Below are 22,816 nucleotides of genomic sequence, written 5' to 3' on the forward strand. Positions count from 1 at the left end.
ACTCCGTGGCAGCTGGGAGCCTCTGCCTTGGACAGAGGCTTGATGCTGTCAGCAAGGTGATTGGCAGTGTCTCTCTGCTTTTAGACTCTGCAGCCTCTAGTTCCTGCTGAGTTTGTACCAGCATGCCCACCATCTAATCTCAGAAATAAAAGTACAATCTGGCATGTCACTCTTAAAAGGTAGCTGACCCTTTGCCATGCTGACAACATGTAAGAAAACACTGAGATCCCTCAGATTAATCCCATATTCAGTAACCATGTGTGACTAAAAATTATTTATCTGTTCTGTACATCACTTCATTAACTCGTACTGTGTCTACAATATCTCAGACAGTTGCTGGAATTTTAATTGGCATGTATAAAGCAGCTGGCTATCTCAAAAAGCATCGTCGACAGGTATTACTCATCTGAATAGAATCAGCTATCCTTTGCGTAAGTGTGGTTTCAAAAAAGGATATTCAGAAATAAGTAGTTACATTCCACTCAGGACAATCAGATTTGTACTTATATAAAGCAAACAAGCAGAATTTGCATGATAGTTCTTGATTGCTCTTCAGAAATCTGTGCATTTATTTAATTTCAAGCATGCTGCTTTCATTTCTTACACATTATTTCTATGAGCACTGAATGATTGATACATACATCATAGTTTTACTGCGGTACGGATATATAATTTAAGAGTGGAGAGTAAAATAACGTTCCTACCATCATGTTAGCTAATACAGTAGGAAAGACAGGTTTGCAAGGACTCCTTTTACTGATATAAATTTCACCTCCATTTAGAGAGTTTGCATTTTGCCAGTTTAGCTAGACCAGCAAAATCATCTTACACTTAGTGTGAAAGCCACTTCTGAAGTGGCAAATAAAAATATCGCATTTCGATTGGTCTGTTATCACAAGTATAACAAGGATCCCAAAGGAGCCTGGAGCATATTATACAAACACACGCAAAGATAACTTCACAAAATTACGTGCTGCAGAAAGATTATCATCTTCTGAAACCACATGGAAGATTAAGGGAAGCAGAATATCTTGTATAGACAAATTGGGCATGTCAGTGTGAGTGTTTCGACTGCTGCAGAAAATGCCAAGTGGTTTATAATGATCACTTTCTTTTTATTGCCTCTGTGAGATGGCACCTTTATCTTTTAGGGGAATGACAGGATAGTAGTCTGTTACTCAGAAATAACAGAATGAGCCACCAGTATAGCCAGTTTGTGTGACTTTTTTCTGTAGTGTTTATGTAGGGCTCCCAACACAAGTGCCGATGCCAGTCTAACTTTAAAAAAAAAAAAAAAAAGAAGAGAAAACATGACAAAACAGAGCTTAAGAAGGCATGAATGAGGCTCTCTGTGGAGAAGTATAAAAGACAATTGCACCAATTACATGCTGGTTTTTGGAACTTCATGTAGCCTAAGTCTATTGAAATATATATTTGTAAGCGGGAGTGGTGGGACGGGAGGGCGCGCTGGAATGAGGCCTGGAGCTGAAATGCAGTAGTAAAGGCAGTAGGAGGAGGGACAGCTGTAAACTGACTGCAATTCTCAAATTTAAAAAAATGTCAGGAAACATTTTGATGCCAAATTATGTGACACCTTTCATTCCTGTTTTTCTTTTTGTCCTTAATTTTCCATTTAATTGACTGAAACTTTTCCCGTTTATGCTACAACTGTGAAGCTGCGTTGACTAAAGGCATTTTCATTTTGCTCTATTCTAGCCTGATAAACTCCTGTTTATGCAACAGCTTATACCTTTAATAACTGCATCAGTACTAAAAAAGCACCCAAGATTTCTTAGCCTCAACGTGGCCTGAGAGAACTTGCTGCAGCCTGGAATGTGACAGGAGGCAATTTATAAGGAATTAACTCTGACAGTCACTTTATACAGCTGATTTTCAAAGATCTAGGCACTAAAGATGTGTTAATGAGGGTACTGAGGCTTCATAATTAATTATATTAGCATCTCTTTGTTACTTTCTACGACAGTAGTGCCTCGTTGACATTTCAATAGGAGTCTGGTAGTATTCTTTGTTATTATTATCCAGGAGTACAGTTACACCTTAGCTCCCAGAGGGCAATGTTGCATGTAAATGCCCCTGTGAATTGCAAGGGCCTTTGGATCTCAGTAAAAGCCCTTGAAGGAGACCCTGCTGGAAACTGAATGGATGTCAGTAAAATTTCTCTAGTCTGGAGTCTCTCTTCAGATACGGACTCTCCTCCCCTTTCATTTCTCCCTTCCCTTCCCTCCCCCCTTCCTTTCCACTGCGCTGGTCCTTCTCACAAGGCTTAAGAACAGCAATATCCAGCACTGACTGAATGTTGAGTTCCAAACCTCTAAAGGAAGGAATACTGACCTGAACAAAACAGTGAACAAAGTAACCGGAAAATAGGGAATATTTTCACATGCTTGAATTTTCAGTGCAATAAAACCAGTGCTGCCAGAAGGAGTCCCAGAAGTGGTGAGTCAGATAATATAGAGGTATGACTGCGGTGGGAGGGAAACGGTCTCTACTTTGTTTTACACCACCCCATGCCCCTTGCAAGGGCAGATGAAATTATTTTCCAGTCCTACCACTGCAAAAACAAACGTGGAGTTTAAAGGTTATTTCCTTTGTGTGTTTCTGAGAGATGTTATTTTTGAATCTGAAAGGAGAAGGATGACTTTCTGTCAATGATCTCCAATTCTACTCTGAAAACTTTTACAGTATCATCTGAGATGGCAGAGCTGCTTCTTTTTGCTTGTGTTTAATTGAAACAAAACTTACCAGAAAACATATTGCTGTTTATTTACAGCACTTACAACCGCAATCTTGTCATGGTTAGGCTAAGTTAAGGGCACAGCCTGACAAACACCTCTTCTAAGTAAGCAAGACGTATGCAATGTGTTCCGTATCATTTCCTTGTTAATTCCTGCCTTCATGGGACCCTCTTTCTTGTAATGTTGTTTATGCATCTGTACCAGGGAACCAGATCAGAGTAGTAGTCTGGGTTAAAAATAAATCGGTTTTATGGGGGCTATTTCTAATTGAAATCAGTTTCCTGATTCCATTTAACATGGGGCTACACAAAAAAAAAACAACCCTGCCCTGGAATTCAGGGACAGTGCGAAGGGGAAGAGGGGAGGAATGTGTGGGGAATGCATAATTAGGAACTTCCACCAAAAAACAGTTTGTCAAACTACCTCCTGAAAGACTCTGCATTCTTCCAAGTCAGAACCACCTCTTTGCTTTGTGTTCGGATAGCACCTTGCGCAAAGGGATCACAGTGGCAGAACTCTCAGGACTCTCAGAGCTATTGTAATACCAAAAAATAATAAGCGTTCCTACAGACTGACACAATTAACCAAATTCCACTTGCAGATCTTCATTGTTGGCAACTTGTGCAGCATTTTATATAGCCGAAGTTAGAGACCAGTTCTATTCCCGAGTTCTGTCTCTGGCTCTAATGAGGAATAACTGAATAACCCTGGCATTCAGTTAACCTACCAATAAAAGAATTACTTTCCTCACAGAGCTTTTTATATTTAACTACATTTTTTAAACGAGCTTTGACATTCTCAGATGAAAGGGATAATGTGTACAATGTATTGTATAGCAAAAACTGTATATGACAGATCCCTACATATTTTCCTCTTTTTTTTGTTTCACCTTTTCTGTCACTATACTCCTACACAAGGCTCAAGACACACTGCAAATGTTTGAATAACACCAATTTGAAACTACAGAATTGTAAATAACATACTCTTCACTGAGCAATGTGGTGTTTGTTTAGTTTATTCTGATATTTTCTGGATATCAACAGAGGTTACTGCCCCTGAGAGTTCAGATATCAATAGTGGTCTACATAACAAGGAGAGTTTTTAATGATTCTCACAAAAACAGCTGGCACTTGGTAACAAGACAATGGATGGAATACAGTGTAACACTTTAGTCTCTACTGCTGTTCCCAAGGGACCGAATCTTGAAGTGTTACTCAACTTTGTTCAGGACTCTGCAAAAGTTTTCCTGCTGTAGGGCTGAGGACATGATAAATAAGAGTTTCAGGAATCGGCCAGAGTTAAAATCCTGGAAAGCAAACATTTATAAATTGTCTTTGCAGAAATGTTGGCACACTCTTAATTTTCCCATGAGTGGAAAAGAGGGAGAGGATCCTCTCAAAGTCTTCCTGCAGGAGAGCCCACAGAAGCACAAAGTATAGTTTTTCCTAGTTCTCAGCAGTGCTCTACCCCTACTGCTTACTTAAGCTAAAACTGCAATTCAGCATTCATTTATATTTATAATATTGTAACCTCCATGAATTTTTATCCATATCTATTGTGTCTCATTAGAAAGACTCTAATCAGCACTAGAGCTTCTGCCCTAGCTGTCAGGAAATCGCAGCCTTTCTTCAGACAGAGCACCACTGAAGGAAATCAAAGGCTAGTAGCTACTTCCCCTGTGAATTATTTCAGGGCCTTCTATATAAAAATTTCGTTGGCACAGCTATTCCAGAGTAAGTCCCAATATAAATCCTCCAGTGTTCCAGTCTGGAAGTGTCTGTATCTGTGATTGATCATTCTACTTAGGAACACTTCTTGTAAGCGGTCAGTTTTTCAACAACTTCTGTGTAGAGCTTTTGTTACACAGGAGTGTATGTAGTAAAATAAAGCCTCAAATGTAAACACAAAGCCAACCACAACATGTATCATTTAATCACTAGATGATTTCAAATAAACGTATTGTTTTTCAGCCATTTTCTGTGAAACTGTAGCTGTATTAAGCTTGGTTGAAGCCTTCCATTGCCTCAGTGCAGGATGGATTGGATCTAATACTGTCCTGCAAAACTAAAAATTTTGTATCCCTTCAGATAGCTTTTGGACATCCACTGGTGTGAATGCACCAACGAAATCTTAATATCTACACTTGTAATACCCTGCAGGTGTTGCAGACAGTGAAGAGACACATTTGCATATGCCAATACATGTTTCCAGACAAAACTTTTGTACATTTCAGATCCTATCTTGGAATGTGAACTCCTCAGGCAAGAGGAGCTTTTTATTCCCATCTGGAAGTGGTAGTGGCACATCTGGACAAGCTGTTATTTAAACATTTTAGATGTTTAAGGTTTAGATGTTGCTTATTAGAAACTGCAAGTCAGTAGTTCTGGGTTCATAACAGCATCTATATATGTGTCTGTTGGCACAGTCGATCAGCAGTTGACAGCCACAGGGCTCCATCTAAGCCAAGGAACAGGACATAAATGTCTGAGATATAAAATCTGAATGAAAGTCAAGAAGGGCGGGAAACACCTCCAGTCAAATGTCTCTTTGGGTAGGGGCTCTTAACTTCACAGTGCAGAATGTAACTTCAAGAGAATTTTCCAATAAACAGCTGTCCCTAATATTCTGGAAGGCACAGATCAGTTCCCTACAAAATTCACAACTGTACACCTTATGTGAAAAATAGAAGCAAAACATTCTTAAGCACCCACATATCTAGAAAGCTTATTTCTCATATTCAGAAGTGTCTTAGGTTTTGTTGAATTTGAATTTAATTTAAGATTTTTAAGAATATTTTGACTGCCTCTTTGTCTCTGGTATCTCGGAACGAGCAAAGTGTTACATGACCTTCCAGCTCTTCACACAGTACAAGTGTGTGCTTTGGTAAGTTTAAAAATGTTGGTACAGGAAAAAATAAATATCAGGTTTAGCAACTATGTCTAGCGGGAACTTTACAAAAAAAAAAAATCCAAATAGAATCATTGGATTTATTCAGCTACATACTATTAGTCACTCCCTGTCATCTGTGTTACTGAACCACCATCCCGCTTCAAAGACAGTTATCAGCCCAGAAATATTTTCATCCAAGGGTTTAAACTGCAACAACTGGGAGGACACGTGGAAGATTCTTCCGTCATTATCTAACCATTCCGTTCTAATGTGAGTGCTTGACTGGGAAGCTCTGTGACTAGTGGAGATGGATAAACAGTTGGAGGGGAGGTATTTGACTGTTTAATACATGTGCCAAACTGTCTTTCTAGGGTCATGGAGACTCGGCAGTTCCTGGGGGCTGTCAAGCTGATTACATGCAGCAAACCAGCCGGTGTGTCTCTGCCTGCTGCTTTGAGTAAGCACTGATATGCCAGTCAGACTTTACTATCAAGTACAAGCTTATGTGTGCTTGAGATGTTGGGCAGCCTTCAACTCACTGGTGCACTCAATAATTGGAAAGCTTTCATATACTCTGAAAAATTTTGTCTTGCACTCCAAGGGGGGATCTTTGTTAATACAGAGCCCGAGTCTGCAAGTTCTTTGTGGAAGACCAGGCTCCCAGCATAGATGTAAAATTGTTAAGCAGTTGGTTGCATTTCAGCAGTGGTAAAACGATCCTCGTCTTATATTTCTCTACAATAGTTTCTGTAAAGGCTGGAAGGCTATAAAAACATAAGTTGCTATTAATTATATTGACTTGCATGATTTTATGTATGCCCAGTTTTGCACTGCAGAAATACTTAGAAGGAAATGTACTCTTCTTTCTTTTTCACACATCATTGCATTGTATTTGTGAGGATTTAGCGCATTTTCTGATTTCACTTGCCAAATCAGGGGTTCATGTTTTAAATTTACAGCTGACTTGACATTCCAGAAAGTAAGCATGACTACCAATTATGTCTCTGTCTTGTAGTGATATACCTAACAAAGGAAAGAAATATGGGGAGATCTGAACTTCTACATCAAGGAGCAAATACAAGATTATCTTTACAAAGAAGCTCTGTTTATTCAGTTCTTGAGAAAAATGTACGGTTACTGCTACACTCTGTGTAAATTGTAAGGCTATAAATCATTATCAGCTGCTGCCAAATCCCCCATATATCCCAAATATACATAAAGGAAAACTAACAGAAATTTTCTTCATTTGTCTGATGAAGTCATTGGCATCCGGAAGGCTGCAAAGATCTAACTCCCTTATTTGTCAGCACCAGCGTACTCACACACTGAGTTTGAAAGATGCCACACACAGTATAGTTCTGCAACTTGAACCACACAACCTGAGCGCAAACAAAAGCACTGTGATACTGAGGGAAAAGAGCTATTTGTGATACAGGCAGCATAGCTACTTGGACAGTACTGTTCAGGAGAAAATGTTACTGTTCTATTGTATTTGATGTAATCAGAGCTGAGAAAGGTCTTATAAGAAGGTGAGAGGAGGGGGAGATCATCTTCTTTAAACATATTTACCTGTATCATAGGATTGTAACTGTACATTTTAACCCCTCAACAGTTGTTCAAGGACTAAGCTACCTTAGAGGTTATTTACAGATAATGAAAAACATTAGAAAGAAACAAGTGAAAGGAGGTAACTGAATATTTATCAATTAAACCTCTAAGTATGTACAATTTTTTGTTATAGTATCAGGGATATTAAACACAGTTACATACTGTAATGCCTAAGCATTACACGTCATTTCTGAAAATCTTGTGTAACAGCAGGTAACTCACAGAGCAACAAGGCTTTATACCACCTAGATGCTATGTCCCTTCATTTGTAATGAAACTACATGGGGTTTGGGGCGCCTACACAGAGGAACAGTTTCAGGCTGAGTAGAGGGTTGTGCTGCTACTTGCTTCTTCACAAGTATTTGAGTCATGTTCCTCCTTGAGCGTACATGTTAACAATGCAGCAAGAACAAACAGTAAATCCGTTCAGCTGCAAGAGCCACTGGGTGCTCTCCTCTCATCCTTCCCAGGGCTCCACAACTACTCTAGTTCGGGGCTTAGTTTAACTTCTTCATTTCTCTATAAAGCAAGGAGGAGAGTGCAGAGAGGGCATCAATCTGTGAATTGTTGTTGAATTCTCTGAGCCAAGCCCCAGAAGTATGTAAGCACCTGTTGTTTTGGGACCTTTTATGAAACGTACCCAGAAGTTAGACTGCAGCCGAACTGTGTAAGCGAGGCTGTCTATTGAAAAGCAGAAAATACAGGCTGTTAAAGCAATAGTACCTGGGCAGTTGGAATGAAAGGATGTATAATTGGAGAAGTATTGACGTTAAAATAACTTTTCTAACAGGATGAGAACTGAGGAGGAGTTAGGATAGAAGGAACAGCACATCACCAGGCACTAAACTGGAGAAAGCAAGCAAAAAAGGAAAGTGACTATGTGAAAGAACACTACTCCCTCCCCCAACTGAACTCTTTGCTTTCTCTTTTCACACGAAAGCATAGTTATTGTATTGTGTCTCAAAATTAAATATATTTTTAAAGTCTTTCTTTTAATATCAATACACGTAAATACATACTCTTTTCTTGGTAATAGCTAGTTTTAGGGTAGGACAAACAGGTTGTGGAAATGGTTTTAACAGTCCAGCAGTTAAAATTAATGATTACTTGACTTTAGATACATCAGCGGATCACCTTAATCATGTACTGCAGGAATACCTAGTAATTCATAGACTAAACAAGGGGTTCTAGTAGGGAGCCGGCAGACGCCGCTTGGAGCATCATGTTCCTGCTTGGAATTAGTTTTCAAACATATGGCCCGTATTTTCAAACTATAGATTTTCAAAGGCTAATCTAGAGAAAGAAAATAGAACAGTAAATTACAGGTGGGAAAAAAGGGGGGGGAATGTCAAACGGATACAACTGCATAGTAGGGAGACTCCAGGGGAACAGAAGGAAGAAAACCAAACCACACGCATGAGCTTACCTTGCCTGAACGTGAAGATACCCCTATTAATTGACCTTGGGAAATGCAGACAGAGTATGAGAGAAGTTATATCACAACGATGGGCTTCAGGAGGGCCTTCAGACATTCCTTTTGGGAAGGATTTGATAACCTTGCATTTATAAAGTTGTGATGCTTTTCTTACCTTCTGTGCCTGGCAGTTAAGAGAGCTCATTGCTGTACGTGAAAGCAGAGGACTAATGACTGGCAGCTCCTCTCTCCTGCTGCTTGCACGGGGGAGCACAATACAAATTGTGGACATGCAGCAGCAGTTGTATGTGGCAGTGGAAGCAAGGACATAGCTGGTGGAAAGTGACAGCTGGGAATACAAAAGAAAAAGCAATTGGGATTTGGAAGCAACAGCTGGGAGCAAGAATCAGAAGACTATAGTTAAGTTCTCTGAGGAGGCAGGAGCTAACCCAGGCCTTGTTGAGTGAGTCCATTGGCGGGACAACTCAGGCGAAACAGGAAACGAGCAGGGAGATGATAGTACAGCGTGAGTGGAAAGCAAACAAAAGGCAAGTTCCTACTTCATCGAAGCCGTACGTGTTTCTCAGCCTGAACCGTATTGCAATACCCATCTGTGAACGACATGCATATTTCGACAGAAGAGAGCGGCTGGGCAGTTACTTTCGGAGCAAAACAGAGCTAGCTGTCACTGGGAAGATGCAGCGAGCTCTTCGACGACAGGTGGACAGGAAAGGGACAAAAAGGGTTATTTAAAGTTTGCTTGCTCTGGGTGCAGTGGCAGGTGCGCTGGCAGGCGGCTGGGCTCAATGACCTTCTAGAGTTGTGCTCCCACATTAACCGCGCGAGCTGGATGTGACTGACAGGGCCGCTGCGCCCTGAGCGCCTCACGCCTGATTACTGCTCTGGGTCATGTTCCGCAGTTACTGCTCTGGGCCACGTTCCAGCCGAGGGAGGCAGCGCACGACAGCGGGGGACGCCGCGTCCCCCAAGAGAGGCCGAGCTGAGGTGGCACCTTGCCTCACGGCGCCCCACGGGGCACGGAAGGTGCTGAGGCGGGAGCCGAGGGGCTGCCTCGGCGGCGGGACGGCCCTGCCAGGGCCATGTGGGCACGACTAGTCCCAAACGCCGCCGCCCCCGCCGCCCCCCGGGGCACCTTGGCCGCCCCCGGGCGAGGAGAGCGACGGCCACCGCCCCCGAGCGCGTCTCCACACGGGGCAGGGGGAGAGAGGCGGGCGTGCCTCGAGCGCCCCGCTCCCGCCTCCCGCGCTGTCCTCTGTGTCTCCGCGCGCCCCCGCCCCCGCTCCCGCCCCGGGCCAGGCGCGGCCAATGGGCGCCCGGCGTGGGGCGCCCGGCGTGGGCGGGGCCGGCGGCCGGGCTCGCTGCGGCTGCGCGCGGGCCTCACGCCTGCGCAGCGCGGCGCGCTCGGCCTCTCCCGGGGAGGGGAGCGGGGCGCGCCTGCGCCCTCCGCCGCCCGCCGCCCAGGGCCCGGGGAGGGGGCTCGGTGCGCCTGCGCGTTGCGGCCGCCGTCCCCCCCGTGCCCCGGAGGGGGGGTGCTGCGCATGCGCGCCGCGCTGCCCGCCCCTCGCCAGCAGCAGCAGGAGGAGGCGGCGGTGGTGGTGGTGCTGGCTGTGGAGAGCGTGAGGCAGTGCGAGTGCCGCTGCCGCCCCCTGTGATCCGGGAGCCCCAGGTCCGGGCGGAGGAGGCTGGAGCGCCCCGGCGGCGGAGGGAGCCAGAGCGGCGGCGGCGGCAGCAGCAGCAGCGGCGGTAGCAGCAGCAGCAGGAGTCTACGCCCGGCCCCCCCCCCCGCTCAGTCCCGTTACAGCCCCCCTCCCTCCGCGCTCCGCTCCGCAGCCACCAACATGTCGGCGCCGGCGGCCAAAGTCAGTAAGAAGGAGCTGAACTCCAACCACGATGGGGCTGACGAGACCTCAGGTGAGGCCGCGCCGGGGGCGGGAAGGGAATGGCGGCAGCCGCCGCGGCCTCCGCCTCGCACCGCGCCGCACCGACCGCCATTTTCCCCAGCCACACGGGCCGCGGCCGGGCCGGAGGCGGGAAGAGCGCGGGGTCGGGCGGGCGGATGTGCAGGCCCCAGCGGCGGCAGGAGGAGGCCATGTTAGCGCCCTTTTGTCTCCGCTCCCCGGCCCGGCCTCCTTCCCCACGGGCGCAGGCGGGGCCGGGCGGGGGGCGCTGCGGCCTCGGCGGAGCAGCGGGACCCCCCCCGCCCCCCCCCCTCCCGGAGCAGCATCCGCGGAGCCTCATTGTGCTCCGCCGCCGCCGCCATGATGCTTCGCCGCCTCCTGGCCTGGGCGCCGCCGCGGCCGCGTGGTGCTGCCCCGCCGCGCGGGGATGGAGCGGCGCCGCCGGGGCCCGCCCGCCCGGGGAGCCACGCGGGGCTGGGCCGCCGCGCCGGAGCCGCCCGGGCCGTCCCCACGTGCGATCGCGGCGGCTCCGCGATTTTTAAGGCCGCCGCAGGGCGCAGCGCGCTGCCTCCATCCCGCGGCGCCCGCTGCCAGCCGCGGGCACACACGTGCGTGCGGTGCCGGGCGCGGGGAGGGGGCGGCGGGCGCGGGCAGAGCGGCCCCGCCGCGGCCGAACCCCGCGGGAAGCTTCCCGGCGGAGGGGTGAGCCTGCTGCACCGCTCCCGCCACTTCCCGCTGCCGCGCTCGCCTCGCCCGGCGGTGGGCGAGCAGCCCCCGGCGACCGGGGCCGCTGCCGAGGGCCCGTCCCGATGGGAAGGCGCCCCGCGAGCGGCAGTGGGGAGCCTGTCCGGCTCCCAGCCCGCCTTCCCGGCGCTCGGCTCCGCTTTGGGAAGGCGGCGTGTTCCCCGTTCGCTGCTCCCATTGACGCTTTTGTCCTCCAGACTATTGAACGTTCCTTCGGATGTGTTGGGTCTCAGCATATACGGCTTGCGACTTCCTAATTAAATTGTTATTAGTCTGTCATGACTGATTTATCATTTAAGTTGACTTGTAAAACTGCGCAGGAGAAGGCAAGCCGTGATTTCTAGGGGCACATCGCTTCGAGTGCTGTTTCGACAAACTTCTCGGCGCCTGAGCCGTAGCACACCCTGGAAGGAGCTGAAGCTTTAAGGCCCAGTAATGCTTATGGCACTTAAATCTGCCTGCTTCTAACGTAGATCACTAGAAAAGGGCTTAAGCGAAAACCCCGGGTGATTTGTCAGACTTGAGAATGAAGGGATTTTGATGCCTTTTCGTTTGTTTTTCAGAAAAAGAGCAACAGGAAGCAATTGAACACATTGATGAAGTACAGAATGAAATAGACAGGTAAACGTCAACTAACTTCTAAAATGTTTTAGCAGAAATTAAAATTAACTTTCAAAAGTAAAGTAAGCACTCAGTTGTAGTTCTCGCTGTTTAAACTGCTGAGATACTCTGACTTGGTTAGATGTAAGAGGTATGTTGTGTATGAAAAAAATTTGTTGTAGTATCCTGGTTTCTTGTAATTGTGTATAATCAAAAAGGCAGACCTTGAGTTTCAAATGTTAAATTGTGATAGTTTTGGTAATAGAAACTTATTTCTTAGCTGTTTTTCAAGTTAATGTGGATGCTGTTATGCAAAATTTTCATGTTTGTAAGCAGAACCAAAGACTTGGTGGAAAGTACATTTTTTTTCTTTTTTTATTTTTTTAATGATTATTATATATTTGTGTACTTGTAGGATAATATGTAGAAAGTGTCAGTGGAACGTTAGTTTAGTATGCCGAATCTTGGGGGGTTGTGTCAGTATTTGCCTGGTTCATACCTCCATTGCGCACTGTCTTAACAAGGGCTGCAGGTGTGACTGTTGGGGCTCTGGCCATGTGAAGCTGTTGCAGTATCAGGGCTCTGCCTTTTTAAACCAATTCAGTGTTAAGTCTTCGTATTTTGCTTGTGCGGGGTGCAAAATTGCTTTGCTACAGCTTGCTCGCCTGCCCAGAAGTTAGAGCAGGTGATAGTATTAAGTGTTAACCACCTTCAGGTCTTTTGGAAACAAAATGTTTGAGGGGTAAAACACTACTGTGCTTTGCATAAGTAAGGGTCTGCCCCTCCTGTAATGCTGCAAAACATACCATGTGTTAAGAATGTTTCATTAAGATCAGTAAGACTGCTTCTGGTAGTGTGTTTCTTAATAGTCATTACAGGCTTGGGCCTCAGTTTCTTATTTGCGATACCTCATTTGTTGAATGTGGCAGGCTAGTCTAACCAAACCCGTTCAGTTTTTAGGTAACTACTGATGATGTGTCTTTAAATTTCAGTTCTCCTGTGGTTAATGTGGCTCTTCTTCCTATTGCAGACTGAATGAACAAGCCAGTGAGGAAATTTTGAAAGTAGAACAGAAATACAACAAACTCCGCCAACCATTCTTCCAGAAGAGGTCAGAATTGATCGCCAAAATCCCAAATTTCTGGGTAACAACATTTGTCAACCACCCACAAGGTATATCCTTAATAGCCTCCTTTTTTTCTGTAAGTTCAGTGTTCGCTTGCTTGTTATGTATCTTGCAACTCTGAGGGTTTTCTGGAATCGTTGCTGGGCATATGTTTAAGCAGGAGCCTGCTTCAAATGTGAACACCTCCTTTTTGTCCTAGAGTGTGTTTTATAAGCTTTTTATTTCTTGCACTTGTTGACCAAAGGAACATCTTGTTCACTAAAATCCCACCATGGTTTTCCTTCTGCATTTCAAATGACGTTTGCTGCTTTTTTCATGTAATTGGGTTCTTTAAAGAAAAAAAAAAAAGGACTTCTAGTTCGTTTGCTTTGCTTTTTTAATTGGAGTTGAGCTCCTTAGGACTCTTGACGATAAGCTTTCTACAAAACAGGTTAGTAGGCTGCTTAGATTGGGCAAACTGCATGTGTGAAAAGTTTCACAGAGAAAGGTAGATGTACGCAGCTAGCTTTTGCTGATGTTTAACGTTGAACTACAAGAAGCAAACATAATGTTTTCACCTCAGCAAATGCAAATCACACAAACGCTAGTAGTTTGTTGGCTGGTAACTTGAAAAAAATGGGCTGCAAGACGTTGGCTCAGACAGAAGTGTTGCTTTTGAAACCTTACCTACTATCAATTTCCTGTATTTCCCCTGCATGATACACATTTCATAGCTTTGTTAATGTGGGATTTCTAATTCTGTCTTAGTATCTGCACTGCTGGGAGAAGAAGATGAGGAAGCACTGCATTATTTGACCAGAGTTGAGGTGACAGAATTTGAAGACATCAAATCAGGTTACAGAATAGATTTTGTAAGTACTTTTAACTCTTTCAATTGGACTTTTCTGGTTTTTTGTTTGTTTGGGGTTTGGTTTTTTTGGTGTAATTACATATTGGGTTCTAGTTTGTAACTTAATCTCTTCAGTTACCTATTTAGTACCAGGTTTGCCTTGGCACATGTTTCCATTATGTGGATTCTAACTCTCTGCTTTGAACTCCTGCAGTATTTTGATGAGAATCCATACTTTGAAAATAAAGTTCTCTCCAAAGAGTTTCACCTCAATGAAAGTGGAGACCCATCTTCAAAATCAACTGAGATCAAATGGAAATCTGGGAAGGTAAATATCTGTGCATCCAGGAGACATGATTGCTGCTCTTGGTTGTGTATGATGGTTGTGATACCATCACTTTAATTATGTTCCTTTTACTTTTTTTCTTCAGTATGGAAGTTGCCTTGTCCTCCCTTTTCTTCCCCTCTCAACCTCCTTGCCACTTCTCTCCGTACATAGTTCATGCCTGTCTTGCAGGGTTTGGGATACCCCATTTACATGGAGATCTGTAGTGAATCCTCTGGCTCGGTTGAGCACCACCATGAAAACAATGAAATACAAGTATGACCAGATGGAAAGATTAACAAGTACATTAGCTTGTCAGATAACTATTAAATAAGAAAACCCGAGGACAGCAGGGTTTTGGGGGGTCAGATAGCAGTGTCTGATTTTATTTTTATTTTTCTCTTTATTTCCTCTACTTTGTTTCCAGACACCACATTTTTGTAGACATTGCAGCCACACCATAATGTGGGCATACCTTTCACCCAGACAGTATTCAAACGTAACTAATTTGCTGTAGTTAGTTTCTGTAAAAGTTGGAAGCAGTTTCATGTTCCCCTGAAGATTTTGAAACGAGTACTTAACTGCGACTGTCAGTTCTACTTTTAAGTCACTGCTTTTGTCTCATTTAGACCAAGAAGAAATTTAGTCTGTTTTTCATTGAGAACTAAACTTTTCCTCTTGTACAAGGAGTTACAGTCCAGTACAAACTAGCCAAATGATCTCTACAAAATACCACAAAATCAATGTGAATCCAGCACTCCAAACCTATAAATGTTGTAATTCTATCAAGAAAACAAATTCTAGAAGTTTGGAGTTACGGTATGATCAAAGAAAGACTGGATTTCACTATTGAATAGTAATTTTCTTTTCAGACTTAGCAGAAAGATTGTTGCAAACTTAAAGTTCTGGAGTGAGGTAGTAGACACAGGATTCATCTGTTCTTAACCGTATGTTTTAGTGGTTTGTGTGGTTTTTTTCAGTGACCACAAAGAATGGCCTGAAGACTTCAAAGCAGGAAATCTTAGGATAAGAAGGCTAGGCAGTTCTTTATCTCAAGTTAAAGACAGAGTTAGAGGCATAGAGACTGAGTATTTCTTAAATCATACGTATTTACAGCATTTAGCTGCAATTACTGCTACTCTGAGCAGCATTTAGCCATTATGAGATCTTCTAAGTTCAGTATGTCATTAAACACTTGCTGTATAAGCACTTCCCTGTGGTAGGGAAACATAAATCAAATGCAGGGTCCTGTGAATTTTCAGTATTTTGGTGTAGGCTGTTAAACAGGCAGTTTTACTGGTTTCTCATGTTCACGAGAAATGCAGTATCTCTTTCTGTGAGTTGTTTGGGTTCCGAATATTTCTTAAAAGACTTACCCCTGCAGGAGGGAGTAGTAAGTGACTTCTTGTGGTTGCTTAGACAAGTATGTTTCTAAATGTTTGGGGTTTTGTTTTGTTGTTTTTGTTTTTTTAAAAAGACCATGCAGAGACCACTTCTTTAGGAACTTCTTAACTTTCTTTTCAGGATCTGACAAAACGTTCAAGCCAGACACAGAACAAAGCCAGTAGGAAGAGGCAGCATGAAGAGCCAGAAAGCTTCTTTACCTGGTTCACTGACCATTCTGATGCAGGGGCTGACGAACTAGGAGAAGTCATCAAGGATGACATTTGGCCAAATCCACTACAGTACTACTTGGTAAGTATAGCACTGACTTGTTGATCCATACCCATAATAGCACTGTGCAAGTGAAAGTGAACTTGATCACTGTAGTTAATGTTGCGTATGTGTCTTTAAGGTTCCTGATATGGATGATGAGGAAGGGGAGGGAGAGGAGGATGATGATGATGATGAAGAGGAAGAAGGATTGGAGGATATTGACGAAGAAGGAGATGAAGACGAGGGGGAGGAAGATGAAGATGATGATGAGGGAGAGGAGGGAGAGGTGAGTAATCTTACACCTTCCATCTCTGGTGTATGAAAATTAAAAGAATTACACAAGCGATCTCGCAAGAATACTGAGCCGTTGTTACAAAGGTAAAATAGTTTGTTTCTATACAGTCACTGACAAGGTGTCTGGAGGGGAGAAGCAAAACTGTTACTACTTCAACTTGTGGAGTGGTTTCAGTGTAGTAATAAGTATGTTTGTCTATATGAGAGACAGTGCAAATAAGTAGGTTTAGGAAACTTAGTAAAAGAGGTGCTCTGGAAGAACTAGGATATAAGTGTGACAAAAATCCTACTTAATTAGTGAACATTCTAGCGAGGCTCTACTGATAAATAGCTTTTGTTGATGCATCCAGTTCTGTCATCCTCCCACCTGTTGGTTTATTTCTGCTTATGGCCAGCTTGGCTGAGACTCCCTGTTGGGTTCAGGAATTAGAAGTTTCATTTAGTAGCTAGTGGGATTCCAGGGGCAGCATTCAGGGTGTTGGTAACTTAATCAAGTTCAGAATGGCTTTGTTTTTTGTAACTGGGCGTGGTGTGTCTGAATTTCAGCAGCCAGAAAACTTCCTTGGATGGAGGTAGGAGGGCTGTTGTGAGTGCCAGCGTACTGGGCCCTATTGTGTAACCTGGTACTTGGCATCTGAAAGTTGAAGCATTTTGCTCTTCAGTTTAAAACGAGGGGAAAAAAGATGACCCTTTCACTTTCTAAACGTTAAACTTATGCCAATGTTTGTAGTGATTCTAAGTCACGGTAGTTTTCCAAACCTGATGTTTTTTCATGGGGACATTAACTGATTTCTGTGTAGACAGGTACTCAGGGCAGGTGTTACTACTCCTCAGTGAAGAAGGAAAGATCATCATACAGCATGCTATGAGTAACGCTGTAGGGTAGTAAAACAATTCTGGTTATTGCATTTGAAAGTTCATGCTATCTGAAGTTTAGTGATTAGATTTATTTAATTGTTGATTATCTTTCAACAGGAGGATGAAGGAGAAGATGACTAATTGAACACTGATGGATTCCAAACCCCCTTTTTACCTTTAATTTTTCTCCAGTCCCTGGGAGCAAGTTGCTGTCTTTTATTTCTTGTGCTCAGTCGCCTTGTTCTCTTGAGGTCTCTTTTTCTCTCCTCTACACCATGGTTCACAATTTATTTTGGGGGAAATACCTTGAGCAGAACACAGTGGAAAAGAATCTACCAGTTTCTGTTTCAAGTTAATTTTTATCCCTTTCTGTCTCAAAACAAAAACTGTTTATGGAATCAACACACCATGTTCTGTGGGAAAAAAGAAAACCTTCTGCTCCCTTCACTCTGCTGGAAGCTGAAGAGTGCTAGGCCCCTGTGTAGTAGTGCATAGAATCTAGCTTTTTTCCTTCTTTCTCTGTATATTGGGCTCAGAGATTACACTGTGTCTCTATGTGAATATGGACAGTTAGCATTTACCAACATGTATCTGTCTACTTTCTCTTGTTTAAAAAAAAAGAAAAAAAAACAAACAAAAAAAATAAATAAAAAAATGGGGTTATAGAAGGTCAGCCGGGGTGGGTTTCAGATGTTTGGGTGGGTTAAGTGGGCATTTTGACAACATGGCTTCTTCTCCTTTGGCATGTTTAATTGTGATGTTTAACAAACATCCTTGCAGTTTAAGATGACACTTTTAAAATGAAATCTTCTCCTAATGACGACTTTGAGCCCTGCCACTTGATGGAGAATCAGCAGAACCTGTAGGATCTTATTTGGAATTGACATTCTCTATTGTAATTTTGTTCTTGTTTATTTTTAAATTCTTTTTTTTTTTTTTTTTTGTTTCACTGGAAAGGAAAGAAAGATGCTCAGTTTTAAACGTTAAAGTGTACAAGTTGCTTTGTTACAATAAAACTAAATGTATACACAAAGGGACTGGTTGGTCTTCACTGAAAGAAACAGTTTTAATATCCTGTTGTGAACTGGCTTGTAGTTTCTTGGCATTTTGGGGGGCATTTGGTCAGTATTTATGTAGTGCAATGCAACCCTGTGGTTGCGTGAACTGATAATCAGTTCATTCAGTTTCTGTTATTTCAGTACTTGTAAAATGTTTCCTTTGGTAGTTAAGTACTGCACGCTCAGTTTCTTTAATTACCTGACTGTAAGACAGGGCGTAGGTGCATATACCTTGTGTGAAGACAGAGGTTTATACTCATGTTTTGCAAAAAGAAAAATCACTTGATGCTTAGATTTTTAGTAGTAACTTTAAGTACTGTATCTCCAGTAAACCAGTTTGCATGAATGTATCATGCAAGCTCAGAATAAAAATACCAAGGGGTCTTATAATGAGATTTGGGTGTTTTTGTAAGTCTTTTCAGTTCAGAATAGATCTGAAGTGCAAGCTAATTCTTGCACTATTTCAAAGAGCAAGATTCTTAGCAAAGCTCATGTATAAAAAGTTATTACTTCACTGCTTTCTTTCCTTGGTAGCAGCATGTATATATGCTTTAGATATACTGTACCTTTTTTTCCATTTTAAGAGACTGCATTCAAGTAGCTTGTAACAGTTTCACATAGAGGTTGTTGGTACTGGTATTCCACAAAGTGTAATGAAAGTTGTTTTAACATGCTGTGCTTTTGAAATATTTTAAAATATGTTGTATCAGCTAATCTAAAATTCAAACAGCTAGTTCTCTTTGGATGTGTAGAAAAGACTGTCTTCTGGGAAGACTTGCTGTTATATTCTCTGATTCCTTTTCCTCACAGAATTTGCGATAGTCAAATTCAGCTTTTTTTGATGCTTAAGAATACACTTAGCAGACAAAATTAACCTCTGTTTGAGACATGACCAAATAACGTGTGGGGGAAAACATTCTGTGTCTGGTCCAGCTTTGGTTCAATCCAGTTATCAGAGACCATACAACGTCCAGGCTGCATGTGATCAATGCAAAAATAAGGCAGCCATTCACTTCACTCCATCTCAAGCTTCTCAGAAGCTTCTGCCCTGATCCTGCTTGCAGAGCAAAGTAAAATCTTGTAATAGTTGCTTACTATCTAGAGAGAAGGAACAAAACTTAGAGTCTATAAATTTTAGATTAATTTGATTTCTTTTTGTTGTATGATTGAAAACCACTTCCTGTTGTGGTAGAGGGTTACTTGCCATGATGCCTCGTTACTTAATTTCTGTGTAGTCCTAATTGCAGTTCTTAAAGGAAAATATTTTCCTAGTCTTTAATGCTTTACGAAAAATACTGTGCCATTGCTGTTATACCAGTGTTGGTTACTAGCAGAAAACCTGTAAAAACTGTTTTGAAATCTAAGCTTCCAGTTCTGTGAAGTCAAATACCATGAACAAGAAATGAGAAGTCTGGATAATGAAATACTGAGATTCTTCTTGCATATTCTTTAGGATTTTACAGGGTGCCAAAACACTTGCTACTGTACTGATAATACTGAATTTCCTGTGAAACTTAAGGGTTTACTGCTGGCAACAGCCGAAGAGTAAACTAACATGGTAAAAGAATAAACCATATTTGTTAAGTGTAATTTTTTTTTCCTAGCAATGGAAATGAGTAGGGATTAACACATTTCTCTGCAATGCTGGAGAAGTACTACAGATGGCCATCACGTGCTCTGTTCACTTAATGTCTAATTTGGCTGAATATATGTAACGGGTGTCCATTTTTACTTTAATTTGTATATGCATATAAAGAGCATATAAAGATAATGTCCACCTTGGATCAGAACAGGAGATTAATTTTTATTAAATATATGTATCTGTCATTAAGTCCCCACTGCTGTTGAGCTCCTCACATCCAGTTAATCCTGCCAAGTGAAATTTGTCACAGGTGGAAGCTGAATTCAGGCTTTGTGGTCTGAGTTTCTAGGGTTAGAATACAGAGTTCGCAGTAATTTAATAAGGTGAAGCTACTGTGCTGGGGCTGTACAACCTAAAAGGTTATTTTTATTTTGAGTTTGAAGTTTAATGGCTATAAAATGGAATATTTTGTCTGTAATTTCTAGTGCCAAAGGAAAGCAAATACATCTGTGTCTGTAAATAGTTAGAAAGGTTTGGTGTTTTTTTTTTTTTTAACAGATCTGTGTGCTTATTCATACTTGTCAACATAGGTTTTGTCCTTGTAAACAAGCATTATCTGAATCGATTTCTCAGTCATTTATGCCATTCATCTGAATCTGTAAGCTTCTTTGTACCACACTCAAACAGGTGCGTAACCGCAGTACTTTGTTTATTGGATACTGTTCCTGAATTTTGAAGCCATGCTTCTTTTTTTTTTAAGAGACTGAAATCAATGAAATAATTTCTCTGATGTACCTTCAAGATATCCTTCTCTTTGAAGGAATTAAAGTACCTTTAACTGTTACTTGATGTCACCATTTCTAAGAGTCTTTTTCGAAAGAACCAGTTACTAGTCCCAACCTCGGCAGTGCCTTTCAGGGGCGAGGCCGATGGCGCGCTGCTCGCGCGGATGGCGGGTGGCCGGTGCGACAGGAGCGACGGGGCGGTCACCGGTGACTGGAACGAGATGCTTCCTCCGGGGAACAGATTCATGCTTAATCTCTTGCCCTGCCTCTCGAGATAAAAATGGAAACTTCTAAGACTTCGCCGCCTCCGAGCGAGTGTGCGCTAGCGGAGGGCGCGGCCCCGTGCCCGCAGGTGCCCTCACTGCGCGGCGACGCAGGCGGGATCCCCGCACGGCCGGGCCGGCTCCCCGGGCGGCCTAGAACGGGAGAGCCAGCCGAGGGGAGAGGGGGGCGCCCGTCCCCCGCGCCGCGCCCCCGCTTCCAGCGCCGCCGGCAAAGCTGTGAGCGGCTTCCCCTGCCCCCTCCCCCGGGGCCCGGCGGAGGACGGGGGCTGCCGGTACCGCAGCAGTGCGTGCCTGGCTCCCGAGGCACCCCCGGGAGGCGCCCGAAGGAGCCCACACACAGCTGGGCCCCGGTGTAGCCCCCTCGGGTCGAGCCCCCGCCGGTGGCACTGTCCCGGCAGGAGCCGCAGCGGGAGGCCTGGCCCCGGGCCTGGGAGCATCCCCGGCAGCCAGAGGGCCGTGCCCCGCGGGATCCTGGAAGGGCCAGACAGGCATGCCGTGCTCCCGGCTGTGACACTCAGCTTCCCGTGGGACAGAGGCTGATGAGTGGGCAGGAACTGCAGATCCCACGCACCGGCCCCCTCCATCCGCAGGATTTGCCAGGGACCGTGGGGATGGGCTGAGGCCCTGGCTGGGATGCCGGGTAGCCAGGGACATCGAGTCCTCACCTCCGGGATCACTGTGGCTCAGAGGGCCAGCCACTGACTGGCCCCATCCCTCCAGGCTGGGGAGCTCACCCAGCCAGGTGGCCCTTGGCCAACGGCTCCAGCTCCTCAGGCTCCCCAAATCACCTCCAGCCCTCCCCGGAGGGCATGAGACCTGAAGGAAAGGCCCTGCGTGAACCCCAAGTGCAGCCACCACCCCAGCGAGAGCTCCCACCGCACCTGCCTCCAGCTGCCCAAGCCAGGCACAGCCCTGGGCCCGTCCGCTGGCACAGCGCCCGGCAGTGCCCCTCTCCGCCGAGACTCACGCCACGCCTGCCAGCTCCACTTCCCTTTCCAGCATTTCCACTGAATGAACAGCCTAAAGTAATTCCTTAAACACTAAACAGAGCCTGGACCATGCTACAAACAGCAACAGGTTCCAGAAGGGTTTAGACTAACCTAATGCACTTGCTGCATTAACAACAGGAGCATGGTCAAAGCTTCTGTAGACGTTTAAGACTTCATTAATTCAACTCCTTTAAGCTAGATTTAAATTTCACATTTTCTGATGATTTCCTTTTACTAATTATTCAGCTGCAGATTGTTTACAAAATGCTTACACTAAAAAAGCCTGTTCTAATTAAATAAAAGGAAAAAAAATCTGTTTATTAGTATATTTCTAGATTTGTACATGGGAATACTATCACCTCCGGATGCCTCCCGACTCAAAGCTGTGCAGACTGGAAAGGCGTATGTACCAGTGCGGTAACAGCAGTACACGGTACTGCTGGGAAGGGATCTTGCCAGCGGGGGTCTCTACCCCCCGAAGGCGGTGAGCACGCTTTCCGCCGGTTTCAGCCGGGCCTACCACACGCCACATCAGCCCTACCCGGCACCTGGGGGTCCTGCCGCCTCGCCAGGGCCCCTCTCACCTGGGTGCCCAGCTGGAGGCCCAGGTCCTGCACGCAGGGGGCAGTTCTGCAGACACAGTCGCTCCAGCACCGGCCCCGGGAACGGCCCCGGCCCCGCCGGGAAGCATCCTGCCTGAGGCGGAGCTGCGCTTTGCACGTTCCCCCGCCAACACACGCCGGTAACGAGTCACTCCGGGGAACTGGAGCTGGAAACCGCTCGACGGACGCGGCGCAGCGCGCTGGGCCCGGGCGGGGGCTTTTCCTCACGGCACCCGGAGGCGTCGGGAACCGCGCGGGGCCGAGTTACCGAGCCCCGACCCGGCGCACGGCCCCCCGCGGCCGCGCCTCTCCCCAGCGGCCCGACGCGGAGGGCCGTGTCCGCGCTGGGGCGCGGAAGGTACCTCAGTCTCCTCAGCGTCCGGCCTGTCGCGCCGCTCCGCTTCCCGCCGCCATGCCGGCCGGGTCCCAGCTGCGCATTTCCCCTCAGGGCGGGCGGAGGGAGCGGGACAGCCTCCCGGCTGGGGCGGGAGCCGCGGC

General features: G+C 45.2%; 1 protein-coding gene and 1 long non-coding RNA gene across 3 annotated transcripts; one reads left to right on the plus strand and one right to left on the minus strand.

Moving 5' to 3' along the window:
* Positions 1-10,222: 10,222 nt before the first annotated feature.
* Positions 10,223-18,051, plus strand: SET (SET nuclear proto-oncogene). The gene is made up of 8 exons (XM_080402677.1): positions 10,223-10,599; positions 11,894-11,951; positions 12,961-13,103; positions 13,804-13,907; positions 14,100-14,213; positions 15,735-15,905; positions 16,006-16,152; positions 17,136-18,051. The coding sequence occupies exons 1-8, from the start codon at positions 10,527-10,529 to the stop codon at positions 17,157-17,159; spliced, it is 834 nt and encodes a 277-aa protein (XP_080258803.1). The 5' UTR covers positions 10,223-10,526; the 3' UTR covers positions 17,160-18,051.
* On the minus strand, positions 17,918-22,812 carry LOC308069778. Of its 2 annotated transcripts, none has more exons than XR_013930507.1 (2): positions 22,681-22,812; positions 17,918-21,543 (listed from the first exon to the last, which is right to left on the minus strand). It is a non-coding gene; the product is annotated as an uncharacterized lncRNA (long non-coding RNA). The 2 variants fall into 2 exon arrangements; XR_013930508.1 differs by lacking the exon at positions 22,681-22,812 and adding an exon at positions 22,301-22,607.
* Positions 22,813-22,816: the final 4 nt, after the last annotated feature.

This window comes from Falco punctatus (assembly GCF_963210335.1).
Source record: "Falco punctatus genome assembly, chromosome: 9".
Classification (NCBI taxonomy): Eukaryota; Metazoa; Chordata; class Aves; order Falconiformes; family Falconidae; genus Falco; species Falco punctatus.

Bases quoted from the DNA above. Each gene is read 5' to 3' on its own strand.
- SET (XM_080402677.1), top strand. From the start codon at position 10,527: ATGTCGGCGCCGGCGGCCAAAGTCAGTAAGAAGGAGCTGAACTCCAAC. The intron at 15,906-16,005 runs GTAAGTATAGCA...TGTGTCTTTAAG, and splicing joins ATCCACTACAGTACTACTTG to GTTCCTGATATGGATGATGA. The intron at 16,153-17,135 runs GTGAGTAATCTT...ATCTTTCAACAG, and splicing joins ATGAGGGAGAGGAGGGAGAG to GAGGATGAAGGAGAAGATGA.